The 23,206-nt window shown below is 47.6% G+C and overlaps 1 protein-coding gene across 1 annotated transcript in view; it reads right to left on the minus strand.

Annotated features, from left to right (window-relative positions):
* Positions 1-10,659: 10,659 nt before the first annotated feature.
* Tbx21 (T-box 21) overlaps positions 10,660-23,206 on the minus strand; it is a 17,864-nt gene continuing 5,317 nt past the window's right edge. Inside the window, exons 2-6 of the mRNA XM_013036089.1 lie at positions 14,259-14,413; positions 13,901-14,022; positions 12,527-12,685; positions 12,365-12,426; positions 10,660-11,951 (exon numbers count right to left, since the gene is read on the minus strand). Of these exons, the coding sequence (XP_012891543.1) occupies positions 11,333-11,951; positions 12,365-12,426; positions 12,527-12,685; positions 13,901-14,022; positions 14,259-14,413 (1,117 nt within the window). The 3' untranslated portion in view covers positions 10,660-11,332. The remainder of the gene's footprint in view (positions 11,952-12,364; positions 12,427-12,526; positions 12,686-13,900; positions 14,023-14,258; positions 14,414-23,206) is intronic.

Raw genomic sequence — 23,206 nt, forward strand, 5'->3', positions numbered from 1 at the left:
TTAGGGGTGTGCAGGAGAAGATTCCTTGGGTGCATATTTTTTTGGGGGGGTCCGGTCGTGGGGCCTGAACTCTGGGCCTGGGCGCTGTCCCTCAGCTCTTCAGTTCAAGGCTAGCACTCTACCACTTGAGCCACAGCGCCTCTTCAGGCTTTTTTCTTTTTGCTTATATGGTGCTGAGGAATCGAACCCAGGGCCTCATGCATGCAAGGCAAGCGCTCTACCACTGAGCCAACCTTCCCAGCCCTGGGTGCATATTTTGAAGGAGGAGACATCATTGGCGCCTCCTGGGAGGGATGAGAATGGGGACAAGAAGGAAGGTCTCTATTAAGCCACTGACAATTTAGAGAAGTTTTAGCTAATAGAATTTCACCATGGACCTCTACAGTGGGTTAGAGAAAGTGGGATGTAGGGATGGCAGGGTACATTGGCCTCCACTCTCTTCTTCTTGTTGTTGTTGGTGGTGGTCATGGGGCCTGGGTGCTGTCCCTGAGCTTTTTCACTCAAAAGCACTCTACCACTTTGAACCACAGCCCCACTTCCGGTTTTCTGGTGGTTTATTGGAGATGAGAGTCCCACCGACTTTCCTGCCCAGGTTGGCTTTGAACTGTGAGCCTCAGATCTCAACCTCCTGAGAAGCTAGGATTTGGTGGTAGTCACCAGCACCTGGCTTCCCTCACCTTTTTGGAACGATGCTTTGCATTTGACAATGTGTGGGGACACTTCAGAGACCAATGGATGTGAACATGCTCGCACTCTCGCTGTTCTGCATTTCGGAGGATGGCCTTCTCCACATGAGGACTCTCAGGTCAGGGGCTGCAGAGCCGCACCTGACACTGGCCCTCTATAGGTGCCATAGCTCAACAGCTCTCCATCTCCCCATCACCCCACCCATCATGACTGCCAGCCTCCTTGCTGTAGGGATTACTGGTGTGCCCTAGGATACTCAGCATCCTTGGGTCTGCCGCTGACTGTTCCCACCTTCCAGTTGTGAGGAACCCTGTGTGTCCCCCAGCCCCCATGCCAGAGAACCCTGCTACCCTGCAACCCGGGACAGGGATAGAAAGCCCTGGACCACAGAAGTCCCGGCTTGGCAAAGTTAGAGGCAGAAATAGATGCCTGCCCCTTCCCTGGCGTCACCTCAAGCGCTTGCTCCCCAGATGCCCAGAGATGAGACGAGGTCTGGGGACATGGCCCCCAGGAGCAGCCGGGCGGGGCCTGGCGCAGGCGTGCTCAGGAGCCCCCTGTGGGGTCCGGGCGAGGCGAGGCAGGGGACTGGAGATGCCGGAGCAGGATGGAGCGGATGGAGCTGCGGCCCAGGTCCCAGGGCCCCCAGGATGGCCAGGCTCTGCCGCTCAGGGGAGGCGCAGAGCCGTCGCAGCTGTCAGACTGTTTCCCTGTGGTGGGAACACCTCGCTGGGGCTTGGCAGGGAGCGATCGCCAGGAGCCCTGGCCGGGAGACCAAGGGCCAGCCGCGCCCGCAGCCGCGTCCCCGCGGCCTGGACCCGCGCGGGCAGGGAGGGTTCCCGCCTGGCACAGGCACAGGTTCCCGGCGGCGTGGGACCCCGGACTGCGGCCTTAGCGGCATCGCTGCTGCTGCAGAGCCGGCCTGGGGCACCCCAGTCCTGGGGTCCCCTCCTTAACCACGGTCAGTGTCAGAGGCCACCCACTGCAGACGCGGAACCAAGGCCGGGGGGAGACGCGGGACCCAGCATGCGCGGGGCTCTGCAGCAGGGAGAGGTAAAGAGGGTCGGTAGGAGAAGGCCATTTCTCCTTCCATGGCTTTTTCAAAAGATGGAAATTTCTTTTGTCTTTTTTCCTCCCTCCCTCCCTTCCTCCCTTCTCTTTCTTTTTAATGCCTGTCTTGAGCTTGAACTGAGAGCCTGGGTGTAAGCTGGCCCTTAGCTTTTCCACTCAAGACTGGCACCCTATCACTTGAGCCACAGCTCCCCTTCTGGCTTTTCGGTGGTTAACTGGAGATAAGAGTCTCTCGTGGACTTTCCTTCCTGGGCTGACTTTGAACCACAATCCTCAGATCTCAGCCTCCTGAGTAGGCAGGATTATAGGCGTGAGCTGCTGGTGCCTGGCTATGCTTTCTTCTTCTTCTTCTTCTTCTTTTTCTTCCTTCCTTCCTTCCTTCCTTTCTTTCTTTCTTTCTTTCTTTCTCTGGGCCTGGGCACTGTCCCTGCACTCTTCAGCTCAAGGCTAGTGCTCTACCTCTTGAGCCACAGCACTACTTCCGGTTTTCTAGTGGTTTATTGGAGATAAGAGTCTCACAGACTTTCTTGCCTGGGCTGGCTTTGAACCGTGATCCTCAGATCTCAGCCTCCTGAGTAGCTAGGATTGCAACTGTGAGCCACTGGTGCCCAGCTTTATGCTTTCTTTTTTTGTAGCTTCCCCCCCTCCCCCAGGGCTGAGGACCAAACCCAGGGCCTTACATGTGCCAGGCGGGCGCCCTTCCGCTGAGCTAAACCCCCAGCCCCTATGCTTTCCTCTTTGACCTGTGTGTTATTCTCAAATACATGGTGACTGATATTTTGTCTAATTATTAAAACATTTGGCAAATAAGATGAATATAGTTCATGCTTTTTTTGTTTTGATTTGGTGGTACTGGGATTTGAATTCAGGGTCTTATACTTTCTAGGCAGGTGCTCTATCTCTTGAACCACATCTCCAGTCTTTATTTTTGCTATTTTCCAAATAGGGTCTTGCTTTTTGCATAGGCTAGCTTAGACAGTTATCGCACCTATCTTAAGTGGCAGGTGTACACTGTTGTGCTCAGATTTTTTTTTTGTCAGTTGTGGGGCTTGAACTCGGAACCTAGGCGCTGTCCCTGAGCTCTTCAGCTCAAGGCGAGTGCTCTACCACTTGAGCTACAGCACCACTTCCAGTTTTCTAGTGATTTATTAAAAATAAGGGTCTATGGACTTTCCTGCCTAGGCTGGCTTTGAACTGCCATCCCCAAGATCTCAATCTCTGAGTAGGCAGAATTACAGGTGTGAGCCACTGGCACCCAGCTTGTGCTCAGATTTTTATTGGCGCTTCACTAATTTTTTTGTTGGGGGGGAGGGGAATTGGACTAGTCTTGAACTATGATCCTCCTGATTTCAGCCTTCCAAATAGCTGGGATTATAGGCACGAACCACTGCACTGTGCTCTTTTGTTTTTGGAGCAGGGTTTTGCTATAGATCCCAGGCTGGCATCAAACTCACAATCCTCCTGACTCATGCCTCTGAGTGCTGGGATTATAGGCATGAGTTACTATGCCTGCTTTGATGTTTGCTTGAATACTCAGTGAGTGACCCTCATTGAGCTCCCTCTAATGTGGGATTCTTGTGATGCTCCATCTCAAGGAAATTCTAAGACTTGTACAGTGGTGTAGATGAGGTCAAGATGGTTGACTTCACGTTGCCCTGGTAGGGAACTTTCTCAAGTTCTTGATCACCAGACCACGTGTCAAAACTGGTGACAGTTCAGTCTCTTCTACAGCAAAATGCTTACAGCCACCAGGACCATGGATAGCAGAGGGCACTAACTTGTTGGTCTCCATACAGCTTTGGGTTTCCCATTCAGGCATTCACTTAGACCCTGTTCTGGAATCTTCCAGCCTGCCTCTCCTGATGCTATCTTCCAAGAGGTGGTGACTCAAAATTTCTTTTCCAAAATAAGGTCACAGGGGCTGGGCAGGTGGTTCAGTGGTAGAGTGCTTGCCTGGCATGCATGAGGCCTTGGGTTCGATTCCTCAGTACCACATAAACAGAAAAGGCCGGAAGTGGCACTGTGGCTCAAGTGGTAGAGTGCTAGCCTTGAGCTGAAGAGCTGAGGGACAGCATCCAGGCCATGAGTTCAAGCCCCATGACCAAAAAAAAAAAAAAATAAGGTCAGAGTCCTGTGGAGCTTCCTTGGCATTTGAGAACAATGTGGCTGGGTGTTTGGGGCAGGCCTTGAGGCCTGTCTCTGTTCTGGGTTTGGTGTCCTGGCTGACAGCAAGCATGATGGGCACCCCTGCCTTTTGTTTCCTCTCGCTGCTCTGGACCCTGGACCGTCAGGTCACGTGACCTCTCTACCACTCACAACAACTCCCCCGATAAACATGGTCCCTTGTAAACCTCATTCAGTTTGAGGGGCATTGTTATTCTACTTGAACTAATCATTCAGTGGCTAGAAATGGAGAGCTGCTGGCAGATGGATGGTTGTGTATACCTTTCCATTCATGAAATGACCAAAACAAATTAAAATCATCCTCAGTACTGAAGTGATAGTCATACCCACAAATCACACGCATGAGAGGAATTCCTGCAAGAGAGCACTCACAGCCGACTGGAGTGATTGGTGAAAGCAATTTCCTCCCTTCACACACATGCACACACACACACACACTCACACACACACACATACACACATTAATCAAGAACATACCATAGTGTTACAGGAATTTAAAAGAGAAAGCAATGGGACTGGAGTTCAGCTCAATTGTAAAACATTTGCCTAGCATGTGTAAGGTCCTGGTTTTGATCCCCAGCACTATAAAAAAGAGAAGAAAGATGGAAAGAAGAAAAGGAGAAGGGAGGGAGGAAGGAAAGAAGGAAGGAAGAAAGGAAGGAAGGAATGTTAGAAGGAAGGAAGGAATGTTGAAGGAAGGAAGGAAGGAAGGAATGTTAGAAGGAAGGAAGGAAGGAAGGAAGGAAGGAAGGAAGGAAGGAAGGAGCTTCACTAACAGCTACAGAAGCTGATGCCGATGAGAGGGCATAGAGCAGGCCACTCTGCCTGGAATCTTTTTCTAATGTCAGATGGTCTGTTTTTAGTGGTGGATGCAACTTGATGAGATAAAGGTGGATCCATGTGAAAGAGAGGCCTCTCTCTTCTGTGAGCAGGTCTTTCCCTGACGTTACAGCTCATTAACATAAGGACAGACATTGGGCCACAAAATCTTGAGTATCAGAAGTGAAAACAAGAATAATAAATTTCTTCTCTACCTGTACAGAAGCCAAAGGAAGAATCTCTGTCTTGGGAAAAGTCAAGCCTTCTCCAACGGAAGTACAAAGATCTCATCCGATCAGAGTAGTGTACCAAGGTGGCATTTGGCCAGATAAAGGAATCCTGCAGGACTCCTCCCCCACTCCCCCACCCTTGCCCCCCCCCCAAAATCCTCCATCCTGACACCACCTCATTTAAGAGAGCTTAAAAGTGTCCTTTCCCCAGAGTTCTAACCTTGGTAAGAAAAAGACACCCAGAGGGACTTCAGCAACTATTGTGACCAAGCAAATACTTGGGTAATTTTTGGAGCTTTATTTGGTTCCCACCTACAGTTAGCCAGGCCCTTGTATCACCTGCACTCCAAACTGCTTTCCTCTCGTGCAAGAGCTGACCGACTGCCCTGTCACTGGATCCAAGTGGTATCATCACCCCCAACTTACAGAAGAAGGAAGGGAGCCTCGGGAGGGGGTGGAGCCAGGATGGAGCCCAGGCCTCCGATAGAGTCCAGTGTGCTTTCTCTCTCCCCTCCTTTTCTTCAGGGAGACCAGAAGAATAGTAGTGACTCTGCCACATCTAAGTCCCTGAGGACCGTATCCATAGGCCTAGGAGAGGTGGTCCCAGCCCGGGCTGGCTTTGAACCGCAATCCTCAGATCTCAGCCTCCTGAGTAGCTAGGATTACAGGCATGAGCCACCAGCACCTGGCTTAAGAAACACTTCTTGCTGACAAGGGCAACACAGGCTTAGGATAAAAGGATAGAATGTAAGCCAATGGACTCCAAAAGCAGGTATACCATACTTATATCTGATAAACACAAAAGTAAAATCAGTCACAAGAGATTAAAAGGTTATTCATACAAATAATGTAAATAATTCATGAAAAGGAAATTATAGTTATTAACATGTATGCACCAAATAACATGGAGATGTTCTTTTAAAAAAAAGTGGGAGCTGGGCTCTGGTGGCTCATGCCTATAATCCTAGCTGAGGATTATAGGTTGAGATCTGAGGATCTCGGTTCAAAGCCAGCCTGGGCAGGAAAGTCTGTGAGACTCTTATCTTCAATAACCCACTAGAAAACTGGAAGTAACACTCTGGTTCAGGTGGTAGAGCACTTGCCTTGAGCTGAAGAGTGCTGGGACAGCACCCAAGCCCAGAGTTCAAGCCCCACAACTGATCAAACAACAACAACAGGCTCACGCCTGTAATCCTAGCTACTCAGGAGGCTAAGATCTGAGGATCGTGGTTCAAAGCCAGCCCGGGCAGGAAAGTCCGTGAGACTCTTATCTCCAATAAACCACTCGAAAACTGGAAGTGGTGCTATGGCTCACACCGTAGAGTGCTTGCCTTGAGCTGAAGAGCACAGGGACAGCGCCCAAGCCCAGAGTTCAAGCTCGACAAGCGACTAAAAAGAAAAAAGTGGGAGACTTCAATACCCTACTTTTCACTAATCAGTCATCCAAATAAACAAACAAAAATGAATAAATTTTAGAAGTAAATGACACCATATAGCAAATGGATGTAACAGATACCTATACCTTATTTTAGCCAGTAGCAGCACAATAAAACATTCTTCTTAGCAATCCATTGAATGTTCTTGAAAATATATCATATCCTAAGACATACAGCAAATCTACTAGAAAATTGAAAAAACTTCTTGTAATCTACCAGATCATTATGAAATTAAACTACGGCTCCACAAAAGATGTTACAAAAATGTTCAAACATGTGGACACTGAACATCAAATGTAAAAGGGAGAATTCAAATAATTCCTTGAATCTAAAGAAAATGTTTTTGTTTGTTTGTTTGTTGCTGGTTGTAGGGCCTGAACTCTGGGCCTGGACTCTGTCCCTCAGCTCTTCAGCTCAAGGCTAGCGCTCTACCACTTGAGCCACAGAGCTGCTTCTGTCTTTTTCTGCTAGAGTGGTGATGAGGAATCGAACCCAGGGCCTCATGCATGCAAGGCAAGCACTCTACCACTGAGCCACTTTCCCAGCCCTGAAAATGAAATTCTATCAAAACCTCTGAGATACTGCAAATATAGTGGTAAGAAGAAATGTGTAGGCATTAATGCCTACAGTAAAAAAAAAAAAAAAGGCAGAAAGTATTCAAATAGCCTTATGATACAACTCAAACTTGAGAAAACAAGCCCAAGGATAGGTGGCAATAATTAGTAAAAACTGGGGGTGAAAGCTGGTTGCCGGTGGCTCACGCCTGTAATCCTAACTATTCAGAAAACTGAGATCTGAGGATCACAACTCAAAAATCCCGGAGGACAGGAAAGTCCATAAGACTCTTATCTTCAATAAATTACTCAGAAAAGACTGGAAGTGGTGCTGTGGCTCAAGTGGTAGAGCATGAACCTTGAGCAAAAGAACCTCAGGGACAGTGCTGAGGCCCTGAGTTCAATCCCCAAGACCAGCAAAAAATAACATAAAAAATTTTAAAGCTAAGTGATGAAATTAATAAAATGGTGACTTTAAAAACCACACACACACACACAATCAATGAAACAAAAAAATCCTTTTTTGAAAAAGTGATTGATAGGGGCTGGGAAGGTTGCTCAGTGGTAGAGCGCTTGCCTTGCATGCCTGAGGCCCTGGGTTCGATTCCTCAGTACCACATAAGCAAAAAGAAAAAAGCCAGAAGTGGCGCTGTGGCTCAAGTGGTAGAGTGCTAGCCTTGAGCTGAAGAGCTGAGGGACAGCACCCAGGCCCAGAGTTCAGGCCCCATGACTGGACCAAAAAAAAAAAAAAGTGATTGATAAACCTTTAGCTAATCTAATCAAAAGAAGGAGAAAAGAAACCCAATCAAAATTAGAGGTGAAAATGAAAATATTGCAGGAAATACCAAAGAAATCCAAAGAATTATGAGGGAATACTTTGAAAACTTATATAAATAGAACATCTAGAAGAAATAGATAAATTTTAAGACACAGTTGAAACCCAAAAATTCGTATAGAAAATGAGGAGAGAAGAGAAAAGGACCAGTAAAATAAGGGCTGGGAGCTGAATCAGAAGTGAAGTTTTCCAAACAGAATTGGAAAGACAAATTAGTGTGTTCCCACTAAAACAGGGACACTTTGCTTTAAGGCAAAGGAAGTAAGCAGTATAACTTCAACCTTAGTGCTCGTTATAAACCTTTCTTAGCCTTTCAGCATACTTTCAGAGAATATTTTTAGGTTTTTTTAAATTTAATATTGGGGTGTCTTCCCAGGATTTTTAAATTTTTACTTATTTATTTATTTATTTTTGCCAGTCCTGGGACTTAAACTCAGGGTCTGGGCACTGTCCCTGAACTTCTTTTGCTCAAGGCTAGCACTCTACCACTTGAGCCAGAGTGCCACTTCCGGCTTTTTCTGCGTATGTGGTACTGAGGAATTGAACCCAGAGCTTTATGCATGCTAGGCAAGCACTCTACCACTAAGCCACATTCCCAGGCCCCCAGAAAATACCCTATGAAGAAAAATTGATCTCAAATTCAAGAGCTCCTTCATTTCAACAGAAAGATCTAGGGGTTTTCTCTTTTATTATTTATTTATTTTTAGGGTTTCTCCTTTATTATTAGGTTGCATACACTAAAACGCATTCTTTTTCTTTTTGTGAAAGCATTTTCAGTATGATGCCAATATTTTGTTTGTTGGTTGGTCATGGGGCTTGAACTCTGGGCCTGGGTGCTTTCCCTGAGCTCTTCAGCTCAAGGTGAGTGCTGTATCACTTGAGTCACAGTGTTACTTCTGGTTTCCTGGTGGTTTATTTGAGATGAGTCTCATGGATTTTCCTGCCCCGGCTGGCTTCAAACTATAATCCTCAGATCTCAGCCTCCTCCGTAGTTAGGATTACAGGTGTGACCCAATTTTTATAAAAGCATTTCTTACAGAGAATAGTAATGTATACCTATAATCCCAGCATTTGGGATGCTGAAGCAAGATCATATCAAGTTTGAGGCCAGCCTTGGGCATGCAGAAAAAGGAAATGTTTCTAAGTAATCCATCTGATTTTACTGACAGGTCTTGATGGGTGGTGAGAGTTGAAATAATTTATTGATGTCATTATTTCCTTCATTGCTTGAATTCTTTTTTTTTTTTTTTTGGTTAGTCATGGGACTTGAACTCAGGGCCCGAACGCTGTCCCTGAGCTCTTTTGCTTTTTGCTCAAGGCTATTACTCTACCATTTTGAGTCACAGTTCCACTTCCAGTTTTCTGGTAGTTAATTGGAGGTAAGAGTCTCACAGACTTTCCTGCTGGAGCTGGCTTGAAACTGTTATCTTCAGATCTCAGCCTCCTGAATAGCTAGAATTTCAGGCGTGAGCCACTAGCACCTAGTTTTGATTTATTTATTTTTGTTGCCAGTCCTGGGGCTTGAACTCAGGGCCTGAGCATTGTCTCTGAGCTTCTTTTTGCTCAAAGCTAACATGCTACCACTGGAGCCACAGTGTCACTTCTGGCTTTTGTCTAGCATGCATGAAGCCCTCGGTTTGATTCCTCAGTACCACATACACAGAAAAAGACGGAAGTGGCACTGTGGCTCCAGTAGTAACATGCTAGCCTTGAGCAAAGAAAAGCTCAGGGACAGTGCCCAGGCCCTGAGTTCAAGCCCCAGGACCGGCCAAAAAATACATAAAAGAAAAAAAAATAAATGGAACTATTATTTTACAAATACATTCCAGTGTGTATCATTAATTGTTTTGTAGCTCTGTTTCTAGCTGTCTCTACAAACAATTAATGATGAAAATTTACACACTGAGCCCCGTTTGATAAACACTGAGCCCCGTTTGATAAGCACTATTCTTAACCCTTTACATGTATTTGGTTAAATCATATGAAGTTGCTAACCTGGCTATTCTTTCAGCAGTACTGGGGTTTGATATCAGGGCTGCTCATTTGCTTCGTGGGTATTCTACCCATTGAGCCACACTTCCAGTACCTTTTTTTTCTCAAGGCTCTTCTGGCTGTGTGTGTGTGTGTGTGTGTGTGTGTGGTTTTATTGGAGATGAGTCTCAGGCTTTCCTGCCCAGGCTGGCTTTGAATCACAGTCCTCAGATTCCAGATTCCAGCCTCCTGAGTTGCTAGGATTCTAAGCATGAGCCACTGGTGCCCAGCTCCAGTCCCTTTTTGCTTTGGTTATTTTTCAAGTAGAATCTCAAGATTTTTCCCAGGGTGGCCTTGAGACTGATCCTCTGACCTATTCCTGGGATTAGAGGCATGTATCACACTTGGCAATATTTGGCTGTTGTTGACCTACACAAATAGCCAGGCCACATGTTTCCATTTATATTTGCTCCTTTCATCCTTGAACAGCCCTAGAGATGAACATGGAGAACTGTAGAGATGCAAAGAGAAATCAAGTGCCATTGTTCTCCACACTCCATCTAGTCCGATTCCCCTGAAATTATCCTCACACCCTGCCTCCCAGGCTGGGTGCATTAAAAAACTGAGGTGTCTCTTTGTCCTAAGATGCCTTAGAACAAAGATCATCAGACATCATCAGACACCGTCAATCTGAATGCTGAGGGCAGGACACACCCGGGCCTGGCTCTAGCTCTGTTGAACACTTCTAGTTCCTTGCAGGTGCCCCTGAAGGGAGAGCTGACTGATGGCTTTGGCTGAACTGGCCATCCCCAGGTGAGTCACCCCCCCCAACACACACACACACACACACACTAGCATGGAAGCAAGACACACTCAATAGTTCCATGTTTATTTTCAGAAAGTGATGAAGACCAAAGAAATACATCCAGACACCACTCTCTGTACAATAAATATCCTCTGTCCAAAAGAATTTTTTAAAAAAGAAAAAAGCGTGCACGCGCACAGACACCACAAATGAGACCTCGTGTGGCCACCCCGCCCCCTCCCTACCCTACCCCTGTGTGCCCCACTCCTGTCTCCCAGCAGGTGGGCCCAGGCCAGCTCCCCATAGTCACCTGCGTCCTCTTCCTTGACTCTGGCTGGCTGACTGTTCTCAAATCCATGTCTTTCTCTTCGGGTCAGGGGTTAACACACACATGGATGAAACGGGCCAGTTACTGCCAAGGTGAAGGGTTGGTCTCCAGTCCCAGCACCTCACCTGACTAGAAGTCACAAAGCTCTTTTAGGTCCAGAACCTTCTCTCCTCCATTTTCTCTTCTCCACAGGGCCATCCACCAGAAGCAGCACCAGGTACATGACTGTAGTTTGGGTGGAAAAGGGGCAGGGGACACTCCTGTCACGTTTCATTGTGGGTCAGGAAGTAGGGAGTGAACCCAGAATTCCTTGGGTCCCCTCTCCCCAAGGGGAGCTGGGGTTTCTCCAGCCTGTTTTCTAAGTGAGTCAACCTCCTCCAACCTAAGAACATTGTCTTCTCAGCACAGCATCTGCTCAGTTGGGAAAATAGTTATAAAATTGGCCTTCGGCTTCCTTATCCAAAGGAGAAGGAGCCCCGGCAGGGGACGAGCTGTCACCGCTGGAAGGGTAGGGTGACACCCGCCTCCTCTTAGAGTCTCCTTCACCCAGTCCTGAGTCACCAGGCTCTGGCCGGAGAGGGGTGATCTCAGTCCACAATGAAGGGGAGCCCTGCTCCTCGGGCCCCCGCCCCTCGGAGGCTCCCGGGCCAGGTTCCATGGGCAGAGTCTGCATGGGGTGGAACCAGCCAGGTGGACCCATTTTGGGAGGGTACCGAGGGGGCATAGGCCAGCCAGCCCCAGGGGCTAGGACCTCCTGGCCCCGATAGTAGGGCATGGTGGGCCCAGGAGCAGAGGACAGGAATGCAGGTTTCATGCTGACGGCCCGGAATTCCGCCTCGTAGCTGTGGTCTCGGGGAGTCCCCAGCCAATAAGGTTGAGGGACCACATCCTTGGCCTGGCTGGGGAGGTCTGGGTAGAAGCGGCTGGGGACAGGATACTGGTTGGACAGGAGAGGTGAGTAGGGGTCTCCTCCAAGCAGTTGACAGTTGGCTCCAGGCGGGGAGGGGACACTGGTATCCACAGAGGCATACATTCTAAAAATAAAACCAGAAGCAAGAAAAACAGGGGTCACAAGCTAAACCAGCTCCCATGGAGTCCTTCCCTTTCTTTTTCTCTCTCTCTCTTTCTCTTTCTTTCTTTCTTTCTTGTCATGGGGCTCAAACTCTGGGCCTGGGCGCTGTCCCTCAGCAACTCAGCTCAAGGCGAGCGCTCTACCACTTGAGCCATAGCCCCACTTCCGGTTTTCTGGTGGTTCATTGGAAATAAGAGTCTTACACACTTTCCTGCCCAGGTTGGCTTTGAATCATGCTATCCTCAGATCTCAGCCTCCAGAGTAGCTAGGATTACAGGACTGAGCCACCAGCACCTAGTCTTCTTCTTCTTCTTTTTTTTTTTTTTTTGGTTCCAATAAAGGGACCAATGGGGAGGGGAACCCCATTATACTCACGACTCAAAGTTCTCCCGGAATCCTTTGGCAAAGGGGTTATTATCAATTTTCAGCTGTGTGATCTAGACCAAAGGAAACAGAGTCACCTGAGCCATAGATCTGGGGAATCTGGAAGTTTCTGAATCTGGGGAGGTTTCTCCCCAGGAACATTGCGGCTCTCACCTCGGCATTCTGGTAAGCAGTGACAGCAATGAACTGGGTTTCTTGGAAAGTAAAGATGTGTGTGTTAGAAGAATTGCAGGGGGCTTCTGGCTCTCCATCATTCACCTCCACAATATGCAGCCGGGGCTGGTACTTATGAAGAGACTGCAGCACAATCATCTGAAGAGACAGCAGAATGCCTCAGGGGGGTTGGCAGGGGTACGGATCTGCCCTCCCCGTAGTGGCCCAACACATGCTCCATGCATGGTTCTCTGCCCCATCAACCACTGGCCCTGTGGGGAAGCTAGAAGGGACCCTGAAGTCATCATGTCTCTTCCCCAGTCATGTACCTTCTCCCAGGCCTTCCAACTCCAGTCCCCAACCTTTTGGGGGGCCCAATTCTAGCCTCTTGCTTCCTTTCCTGCTCTATACAGCCAAAGTATTAACATAGTACTTTTGAGCTGGGCACCAGTGGCTCACGCCTAATCCTAGCTAGTCAGGAGGCTGAGATCTGAGACTCTTATCTCCAATAAACCAACAGAAAACCAGAAGTGGCACTGTGGATCAAGTGGTAGAGCACTAGCCTTGAGCTGAAGAGCTGAAGGATGCCCAGCACCCAAGCCCAGAGTTCAAGCCCTATGACCTGCATACACACACACACACACACAAGTGCTTTTTAGGGATAAGTGTGCTGCTATTTTTATTTTTGGCCGGTTGTGTGGCTTAAACTCAGGGGCCTGGGCATTGACCCTTGAGCTTTTTCACTTAAGGACAGTGGTCTAGGGCTGGGATGTAGCTCAGTGGCAAAGCGCTTGCCTAGCAAGTGCAACATCCTGGGTTCAATCCCCAGTACCAAAAAAGAAAAGACAAAAAAAATACAGTTAAAAAAAAAACCAAACAACAAAAAAAAAAGGATAGTGGTCTATCATTTGGAGCCACAAGGCCACTTCTGGTTTTCTGGTGGTTAATTGGAATAAGAGTCTCACAGATTTTCCTGTCTGGGCTGGCTTTGAACTGTGATCCTCCAAATCTCAGCCTCTTGAGTAGTTAGGATTACAGGCATGAGCCACAGATACCGGGGATGATAAGTGTGCTTTTAACAGGATTTCCCAACCTGAAGAAATTCTACATCCAGTCCCTGAGACACCCAGTGTCGTGGCTCCTCGTGGTGATAAATCATGGCTGTTTGGGATTCAGTGAAGAAGCTCCAAAGCAAGCTTGGCCTTGCTTGGTTGAAGGTGACCCTTACCGGCTTCTCCCATCCCAACTTCTTTTCAAGGTGGAGTGGGAAAGAGCCAGAGTTCAGAGAGGAAGAAAAAGCAGCAGAAGCCAGCCCCAGGGGCCACAGGAAGACCTTCTGGGATCTCAGCCTCAGGGTGGGCCAGGTGGTTCTACCTGAGTCACATTGTTCGAGGCTCCCTTGTTGTTTGTGAGCTTAAGTTTCCCAAAGGAAACTTCCTGGCGCATCCAGTGGGCTCCGGTGTTGGGGGAATCCGGGTGGACGTACAGGCGGTTCCCTGTGGATAGTTGACCTCTTTGGTAAACAGCCCCCCCCTCACACACAACAAAACAGACCCCTGAGGTGGGAGCTGTGACAATGAGGCAGGGTGGGTGGTAGACAAGCGAAATGAAAGGGAAGGTGGGGGAGTGAGAGGGAAGGAGAATTGAATCCCGTGTGTCAGGAGTTAGGGGTTCCACCAGGGGGCGTGCCACCTGGAAAATCTTCTCCATCATCCTCAAGGTGGGCACATACCTGGCATGCTGCCCTCGGCCTTTCCACACTGCACCCACTTTCCACTCTGATATCGCCAGTGATGCTGATCCACCAGGACCACGTCCACAAACATCCTGTAATGGCTGGTAGGCTCCAGTCCAGCCACAGTAAATGAGAGGAATGGGAACATTCGCCTGTGGGAAAAAGAGAGAGACCCCAGGACCCATCAGCCCCCGCGCCATGGCCACTCACACCGTGCTATGTGCCGGAACCACTTCCACCTGCTCCAAGAGCCATCTGGCGAATGTTCAAGAAGTCTACCGGCCAGTTGGTAAGCACAGTCATCATTTTTAAAAAATGGCATAAACTTACAATTAAGTACATCCTATTAAAAGCCAAGATAATCCATACTCAGAAATAATTTCCTGTTTTTTTTCCCCAGTATGCTCTGCTCTTGTCTCTGCTATGAAGATTATTTATGGCTATTGTATCTGTGTAGTGAGCCTATAGGGAATGGTTTGTGGTGCATTTCCCTGCAATTCTATATTCATCTTGGTATCACTCAACACTAATTGCCCAGTATCTATGTTCAACATCATTCTGACAGCTTGAAATTATCATGTTAGAAGTAGTTACACCACAGGAATCAGCCAATACTATCAGCTGGTCTTTCATTGTGTATATGTGTCAGTGCCTAGGGGTAGAATTTGAGGCCTCACACATGCTATGTAAATACTCTATCACTGAGCTATATTCCCAACCCATAGGCTTTTTGTTGTGGTGGTGGCTGATCATAAGGTTTGAACTCAGGGCCCTTGAGTGCTGTCCCAGAGCTCAAGACTCTAGTGCTCTACCACTTTGAGCCACAGCTCCACTTCTGGTTTTCTGGTGGTTAATTGGAGATAAGAGTCTCACAGACTTTCCTGCCCAGACTGCTTTGAGTTGCAATTTTCAGATCTCAGCTTTCTAAGTAGCTAAGATTATAGTTGTAAGGCACCAGTGCCCAGCCCATAGGCTTTTTTAAATGCTTTCCTTTCACAGGGTCAGATGCTAGATACTTAACAGCACTGCCTCAAACTTTAGTGTGTTCCTCAGGAGGAGCAAACACAAGCCAGCTCTCCACAGGCAGTTCCTAAAAGAGCCTCATGCCTCAGACCCCATCCTTCTCTCTACAGTGACTCTCTCCCACACTCTGAAAAATACTCACCTACCCTACAGCTCGCACCTGTAGGCCCTCCCTACCCCCTATTCCTGAACTTGATGAAGTAGGATCTGTCCCAGGCCTGGGTCATGGGGGATCACCTAATGTCCTAGGTGGACAGGATCCTTCTCATCTTTCCAAAAGAAGGCTATATCAAACAGAATCCTCATGCTCAAAGTCTTGGCTCTTGGGGAAAATAGAAGTGAAGGAGTTGGGTGCTGTCGTATTCTCTTTTGTGCCATAGTAAGATTCAGAAAGGGAAGTTCTCTCCTACACTGCCCATCTCCACCACTTCCACAATCACTACCCCTGTTATCACCATCATTACAACCACCGCCTCCACTATCACAACCACCATCACCTCACCACTATCTCCGCCTACCTATCGCTACAGCTATGGCCTCCATATCACAACCGCCAGCAGCAGCATCGACACAATCTCCACCTCCATGATCACTGTCACTGCCACGACCCCTCCACCAACATAACCATCTTCTACCCACCACCTCCACCATCTCCACCAGCACGATAAGCACCACCTCTTCCCTCTTGGGCATCATTATAACCATCCTCCCACCATCTCCATCACTACAACCACCACCTCCACTATCATCACTACTATTTTTTTTTTTTTGGTCAGTTGTGGGGCTTGAACTCAGCAGTCTAGCTTCTGTCCCTGAAGTTTTCTACTCAAGGCTAGCACTCTACCACTTTGAACCATAGTACTACTTCTGGCTTTTTGGTAGTTAATTGGAGATAAGAATTTCATGGAGCCAGGCGCTGGTGGCTCACGCCTCTCAGGAGACTGAGATCTGAGGATCACGGTTCAAAGCCAGCTTGGGGAGGAAAGTCTGTGAGACTCTGATCTCCAATAAACCACTACAAAACCGGAAGTGATGCTGTGGCTTAAGCGGGAGAGTGCTTGCCTTGAGCTGAAGAGTGTAGGGACAGCTCCCAAGCCCAGAGTTCAAGCCCCACGATCGACCAAAAAAAAAAAAAAGGAGTTTCATGGAGGGACTGGGAATGTGGCTTAGTGGTAGAGTGCTTGCCTTGCATGCATGAAGCCCTGGGTTCAATTCCTCAGTCCCACGTACACAGAAAAAAGCCAGAAGTGGTGCTGTGTCTCAAGTGGTAGAGTGCTAGCCTTGAACAAAAGAAGCTTAAGAACAGTGCCCAGGCCCAAAGTTCAAGCCCTAGGGCTGGTCAAAAAAAAAAAAAATTCATGGACTTTCCTGCCTAGCTGGCTTTGAACTGCAGTTCTCAGATCTCAGCCTCCTGAGTGAGTAGAGTTACAGATGTGAACCACCACTGCCTACCTCATCACTACTATTGCTCCACCATCACAGCTGCCTTCCCTCTAACCACTTCCACCATCACTACAACCACTGCCTTCACATCACCAAAACTACCATTACGTCTTCACCATCACAACCATCCTCCCTCTAATTGCCACCTCCACCATCGTTACCACATCACCACCTCCACGATCATTACAAACACCACCTCCATCACAGCCACTACTACAGCTACCACTTCTACCATCACTACAACCACCACCTCCACTATCACCGTCACTACCACTGTCCCTCTACCATCTCAACCCTCCTCCTCTAACCATCTCTTCCATCACTACAACCACTGCCTTCAAACATCACAACTACCTCTACCAGCAACATCACTAGGGCTACCGCCTCCTCACTAACAGGGCCATCACCAGCTCCAGTGGTTGAGCATCTCTCCTAAAAGCTGGGCAGGAAAAAGAGGGTTGCCAAAACAGCTGAGACAAACTCTCATCAGAAATGCCTCTCAAGCTGGGTATTGGTGGCTCACACCTAAAATCCTAGCTACTCAGGAGGCTGAGATCTAAAGATCACTGTTCAAAGCCAGCCCGAGCAGGAAAGTCCATGAGACTCTTCTCTCCACTAAACTATAAAAAAAAAGCTGGAAGTGGAGCTGTGGTTCAAGTGGTAGAGCACTAGCCTTGAGCACAAAAATTCAGGGACAGTGTCCAGGGACAGAGTTCAAGCCCAGGACTGGCACACACACACAAAACAAAGAAAAATGTTTCTCATCCCTAAGTTGAGTGCTGCCTCCAATCCTACTACTCAAGAGGCTGAGATCTGGAGGACTGAGGCTTGAAGGCAGCACTGGCAGAAAAGTTTGATAGACTCCATTTCCAAAAGTAATGAACAAAAAGCAGAGCTGGAGGTGTGGCTCAAGTGGTAAAGTGCCAGCCTAGCAAGCTTGAGGCCCTGAGTCCAGCCTCCCCCAACAAAAACCATGCATTCATCTCACACACCCCTGTTCCCATGAGAGCCCTGGAGAATACAAAGGCACCCATCCCTGAGTCAGGAAGCAAAGGGCATGGAGAGTTTCAGGGGCCAAGGCAAACTTTTGGGTACCCCCTGACAACCCTGAAAAGTTTCCCAGGAGGGCGTTATTACATTCCTAGCTCCTCAGACACCTGGGCTGAGAAAAAGAGATTTATCAGACTCTTGGTCTTGGATGACTTAATTTCCAAACAAAACTTGCTTGCTTCCTCACCTGTAAATATCAATAAATAACTCCAGTCTACCTTGCCTCTGCAAGCTATTTAGGAGCCCAAACCATGTAAAACGTAGCTCATCTCTTTCCAGGCCCACTTCCATCCAAGAAGGTCTTATCTTCCAGGCCCAGAACTATATTCAAGCTCTCTGGTCTTTCTGGAGGACCCTAAGCAGAGGACTCAGCTCTGGTTCCTGGCTCTGGGTCACAGGGGCTTGATGGGCCTGCTGACTGAAGGAATCAAAGGTTAAGGATTAGGTATTGAGCATTCAAAAGTGGTAGGAATTTTCCAATCCATTTTTCTCACCAACTCAATTAAGAACAGTGTAAGGTCATCAAATATTTCCTATATTGTAACTGTTTCCTATCCAAACTTGTAGGAATAAAAAATTAGAAAGGGGCTGAGAAGATGGCTCAGTGGTAGAGTACTTGCCTTGCATGCATGAGGCCCTGGGTTCGATTCCTCAGCACCACATAAGCAGAAAAAAGCCGGGAGTACCGCTGTGGCTCAAGTGGTAAACCACTAGCCTTGAGCTGAAGAGCTGAGGAACAGCGCCCAGGCCCAGAGTTCAGGCCCCACGACCGACAAAAATAAATAAATAAAATAGAATCATTTTTGTGTGTTTTTCAGTGCCGGTTCTGGAGCTTGATCTCAGGGCCTGGGTGCTGTCCTTTAGCTTTTTGGCTCAGGGATGATGCTCTACCACTTGAACCACAGCGCCACTTCAGCTTTTTGGTGGTTAGACATGAGTCCCATTTACTTTCCTATCTAGGCTGGCTTCAAATTGTGAGCCTCAGATCTCAGCTTCCTACATAGCTAGGATTACAGGTATGAGCCACTGACACCCAGTTTCACTTTTTGTTTATTTGTTTGTTTTTTTGTGCTGTGTATAAAATCCAGCCGGGCCTTCTACATGCTAAGCAAACACTCTATATTGAGCCATACATCCCTAGTTCCAGAATATACTTCTCTCTTTTTTTTTTTTTTTGGTTGGTTGTGGGGCTTGAACTCTGGGCCTGAACACTGTCCCTGCGCTCTTCAGCTCAAGGTGAGTGCTCTACCACTTGAACCACAGCGCCACTTCCGGTTTTCTAGTGGTTTATTGGAGATAAGAGTCTCATGGACTGACTTTCCTGCCCCGACTGGCTTTGAACCTCGATCCTCAGATTTCAGCCTCCTGAGTAGCTAGGATTATAGGCATGAGCCACTGGCGCCCAGCTCCAGAATATATTTCTTTGAGCCTCTATTTACATACCACCAACTCATCAAACCATACCTTGATATATAAAATGTTATATACTTGAAAATACTAAAGATGGGAGAGAGATTTGGTGACAACTCTCTGGTGAGAGAATAAAGTGGGGTTTTCAATCTGCAGAGCCTATGCTGTGGTCTCCATCCGTTGGTCTTGCTTTTTCTTTTTCTGTGTGTGTGTGTGTGTGTGTGTGCACACGCGCGTGCACGCGCTAGTACTGGGGCTGAGACTGAGGATTTCCTGCTCATGCTTAGTTTTTCTACTTAAGGCTGGCACTCTGCACTTCAGCCATATTTCTGTTTCTGGCGTTCTGTTGGCAAATTGAAGAGAAGACTCTCTCCAATTTGTCTGCCTGGGCTGGTTTTACAAATCAATCCTCAGATCTGTCTTGTGAGTAGCTAGGATTGCCACCATGAGCCAACCGGGACCTAGCTTCCATCTTGCTTTTATTACAAGCAATGGGAAATGAAGAAGGCAGGGAGAAGAAGGGCAAAAAGAAGAGAAGAGAAAGAGCTCTTGGTTTCACTCTGAAAGGTACGAAGCATCACCAGCTTGAAACTCAAAATAGCCCCCAATTTACATGATACTTTGCTGGGAAGGGAATGGAGATAGGTCAGGGCCACATTTGAACCCACCCCCAAAGCCTCAGCGTCCAAGAGCTCTGCTGCTCCCAAGGGCCAACCCACCACAAGGGGATTCTCAGAGCCATGATACCACCCCACCAGATCCTAAACACCTGGCACATACTTCAATTTGCAAAATTAAAAGAACAAGGAGAACCAGGTGTGGTGGTTAGTGCCTGAAGCGCTAGCACATTGAGAGGCTGGAGCAAGAAGGTGGAGAGTTTGAGGCCAACTTGTGTTACACAGTGAGATTCTGTCTCAAAAAATAAGATAGCCCCTGTGCCTGTGGCTCACGCCTGTAATTCTAACTACTCAAGAGGGCTGAGATATGAGGATCGGTTCAAAACAAGCCTGGAAAGTTCAAGAGACTTAATCTCCAATTAACCAACAAAAAGTGGGAAGTGGAACTGCAGCTCAAGTGGTAGAGCTGCCAGCCTTGATCAAAAATGCTACGGGACAGCACCCAGGCCCTGAGTTCAAGCTCTAATACCGTCACACACACACACAAATTAAATTGGACTGGGAATGTGGCTTAGTGGTAGAGTGCTTGCTTAGGATGCATAAAGCCAGTAGTTTGATTCCTTGATACCATATAAATAGAAAAAGCCAGAAGTAGCATTGTGGCTCAAGGGGTAGAGTGCTAGCTTGGAGCAAAAGAAGCTCAGGGACAGTGCTCAGGCCCTGAGTTCAAGCCCCAGGACTGACAAAAAAAAATTAAATTAATAAACCAAAGCAAACCAAACCAGGCACCGGTAGCTCAATGCCCATAATCCTAGCTCCTGGGAGGCTAAGAACAGGATTTTGGTTCTAGGCTAGTCCAAGTAGACGTTTTCGTAATCCATAACTGAATACAGTGGTGCATGCCTGTCATCTAAGGTTCTCTAAAGTTGGGAAAAGCTGATGCAATGGTACGCACCTGTGCTCCCAGCAATGGCACAAAGCTTGAAGTAGGTGGGTCACAATTCAGGTTTGCCCACATTGGAAATGGAAAACTGGGCTAAAAATGCAATAGTATCACACCAACCTAACAAGCATAAGGCCTTGAGTTAAAACCCCAGCATTGCCAAAAACTTAATAAAAAAACTAAAATGGGTAGGTTTTGTTTTGGTTTTGTTTTGTCGATCATAGGTCTAGGCACTATTTCTTAGCTTTTCCAATAAAGATTGTCACAACTTGACCACTTGAGCCACAGCTCCACTACTGGCTTTTTGGTGGTTAATTGGAGATAACATTCTCATAGACTTTCCTACCTTGGCTGGTCTTGAACCATAATCCTCAGATCTCGACCTCCTGAGTAGCTAGGATTCTAAGCAGAAGCCACCAGTGCCCAGCTTGGGACCACCTTTTAAGAGTATAGCTGGGCACCAGTGGCTCACATCTGTAATCCTAGCTACTCAGGAGGATGAGACCTGAGGATCTCAGTTCAAAGCCAGCTCGGACAGGAAAGACTGTGAGACTCTTATCTCCAATAAACTACTAGAAAACCGAAAGTGGGACTGTGGCTCAAGCAGTAGAGCGCTCGCCTTGAGCTGAAGAGTGCGGGGACAGTGCCCAAGCCCAGAGTTCAAGCCCCAAAACCAACCAAAAAAAAAAAAAGTATATGTAAGGGGCTGGGAAGGTGGCTTAGTGGTAGCATGCTTGCCTAGCAAGCATGAAGCCAGGAGTTCGATTCCTCACTACCACATAAACAGAAAAAGCTGGAAGTGACGCTGTGGCTCAAGTGGTAGAGTGTGAGCTTTGAGCAAAAGAAGTTCAGCGACATTACCCAGGCCCTGAGTTCAAGCCCCAGAACTGGCCAAAAAAAAAAAAAAAGTATGTCTGAAGCTGGGTGTTGATGGCTCATGCCTATAATCCTAGCTACTCAGGAGGCTACTCAGGCAGGAAAGTTAGTGAGACTTTTACCTCCACTAAACTAACTACCAAAAAAGCTGCAAGTGGATCAACTCCAGACTTATAACATAGACAGCCACTTGCCATTAGCCACACAAAAAAGGCAAGCTGTCTTACTGCCTCAAAAAAAAAAATGAAGACCATTAGCCCTCATAGAAAACATATTTTTACACATCTAAACAAGTTCTCAGAGTTGAACATGTGAAGGAGAAATAATAATGGCAGGGAACCCATGAAGACTCTATGGAACTGAAGTTTTTACCATCCCCTAACTTCACATCGACAAACACTATGCAATGGAGCTATTTAATAACAGAGCTTCCCCCCAAGTTATCTTAATTATAATAATCAACTAATCGCACCCAGAAAAGTAGGGATTACCAGCAATTAATACACACCCACACACCCGCAGAGGCCCGGCCTCTCCTCTACCATCCCGTTAGATATTTGTTGGCACACTGACAACACACTCCATATAGAAACTCTAGCACGCCTATGTGTGGCACTACCAGACTATCCAGAGTCACCACAAACACAAAAGCACAAAGTTTCCTCTTCTCAGTTCTCTTCTCCGAACCTCACCATGGCTGCCTTGGTCAATTTTCATATCTGGAATCAGCCCCTCTGTTCCCCACCCATTTCCACTCAATGGCTGGCTGGTTATATTGAAGGCTGGGTCTGGGGTGGGCAGGAGAGGAAGGATCCAGGACAGAATGACTCAGCCAGGACGAAAGGCTGTAGGGCTGTGGGTGAGCCTGGGGTGGAAGAAATTTTCAAAAGGAAGAAAGCAGTGGGTGATGTGGTGATGACTGGCAGGTCATTAGAACCCACAGAGGGACAGGCCAGCCCACCAAAGCAGGAGGACCGAAAAGAAGCTGTTCTCTGAGCCACTGGGCTATGGAACTTCCCAGGTCCAGAAGAAGCCCAAGCTAAGATGATATAGAGGGTGATGGAATTCAATTGAGGGTGATGTGTTCTCTGTCTTCCTTCCCCAGCACCTGACTGCTAAGGTCACATCCAAGGGGAGTCATCAAAGGAAATGATAAAGAACCACGGCCTCCATCCCACAGAGACCTATGTCACCCCCACATGTCTCCTTAACATAGATGCTGCTGGGTACCAGTGGCTCATACATGTACTCTTAGTTACTTGGGAGGATGAGATCTAAGGGTTGTGGTTCAAAGCCAGCCAGGGCAAAAAACGTCCCAGAGAGACTCATCTCCAATTAGCCACTCAAGAAACCAGAAGTGGACTGGGAATGGAGCTTAGTGGTAGAGTGCCTGCCTAGCATGCATGAAACCCTGGGTTCGATTCCTCAATACCACATCAACAGAAAAAGTTGGAAGTGATGCTGTAGCTTAAGTTGTAGAACACTAGCCTTGAGCACAAAGAGGCTCAGGGACAGCACCTAGGCCCTCAGTTTAAGCCCCATAACCAACAAACAAAAAACAAAAAGCATAGATACAAATGATT

This window comes from Dipodomys ordii, unplaced genomic scaffold (genome assembly GCF_000151885.1).
Source record: "Dipodomys ordii isolate 6190 unplaced genomic scaffold, Dord_2.0 Scaffold7, whole genome shotgun sequence".
Taxonomy (NCBI): Eukaryota; Metazoa; Chordata; class Mammalia; order Rodentia; family Heteromyidae; genus Dipodomys; species Dipodomys ordii.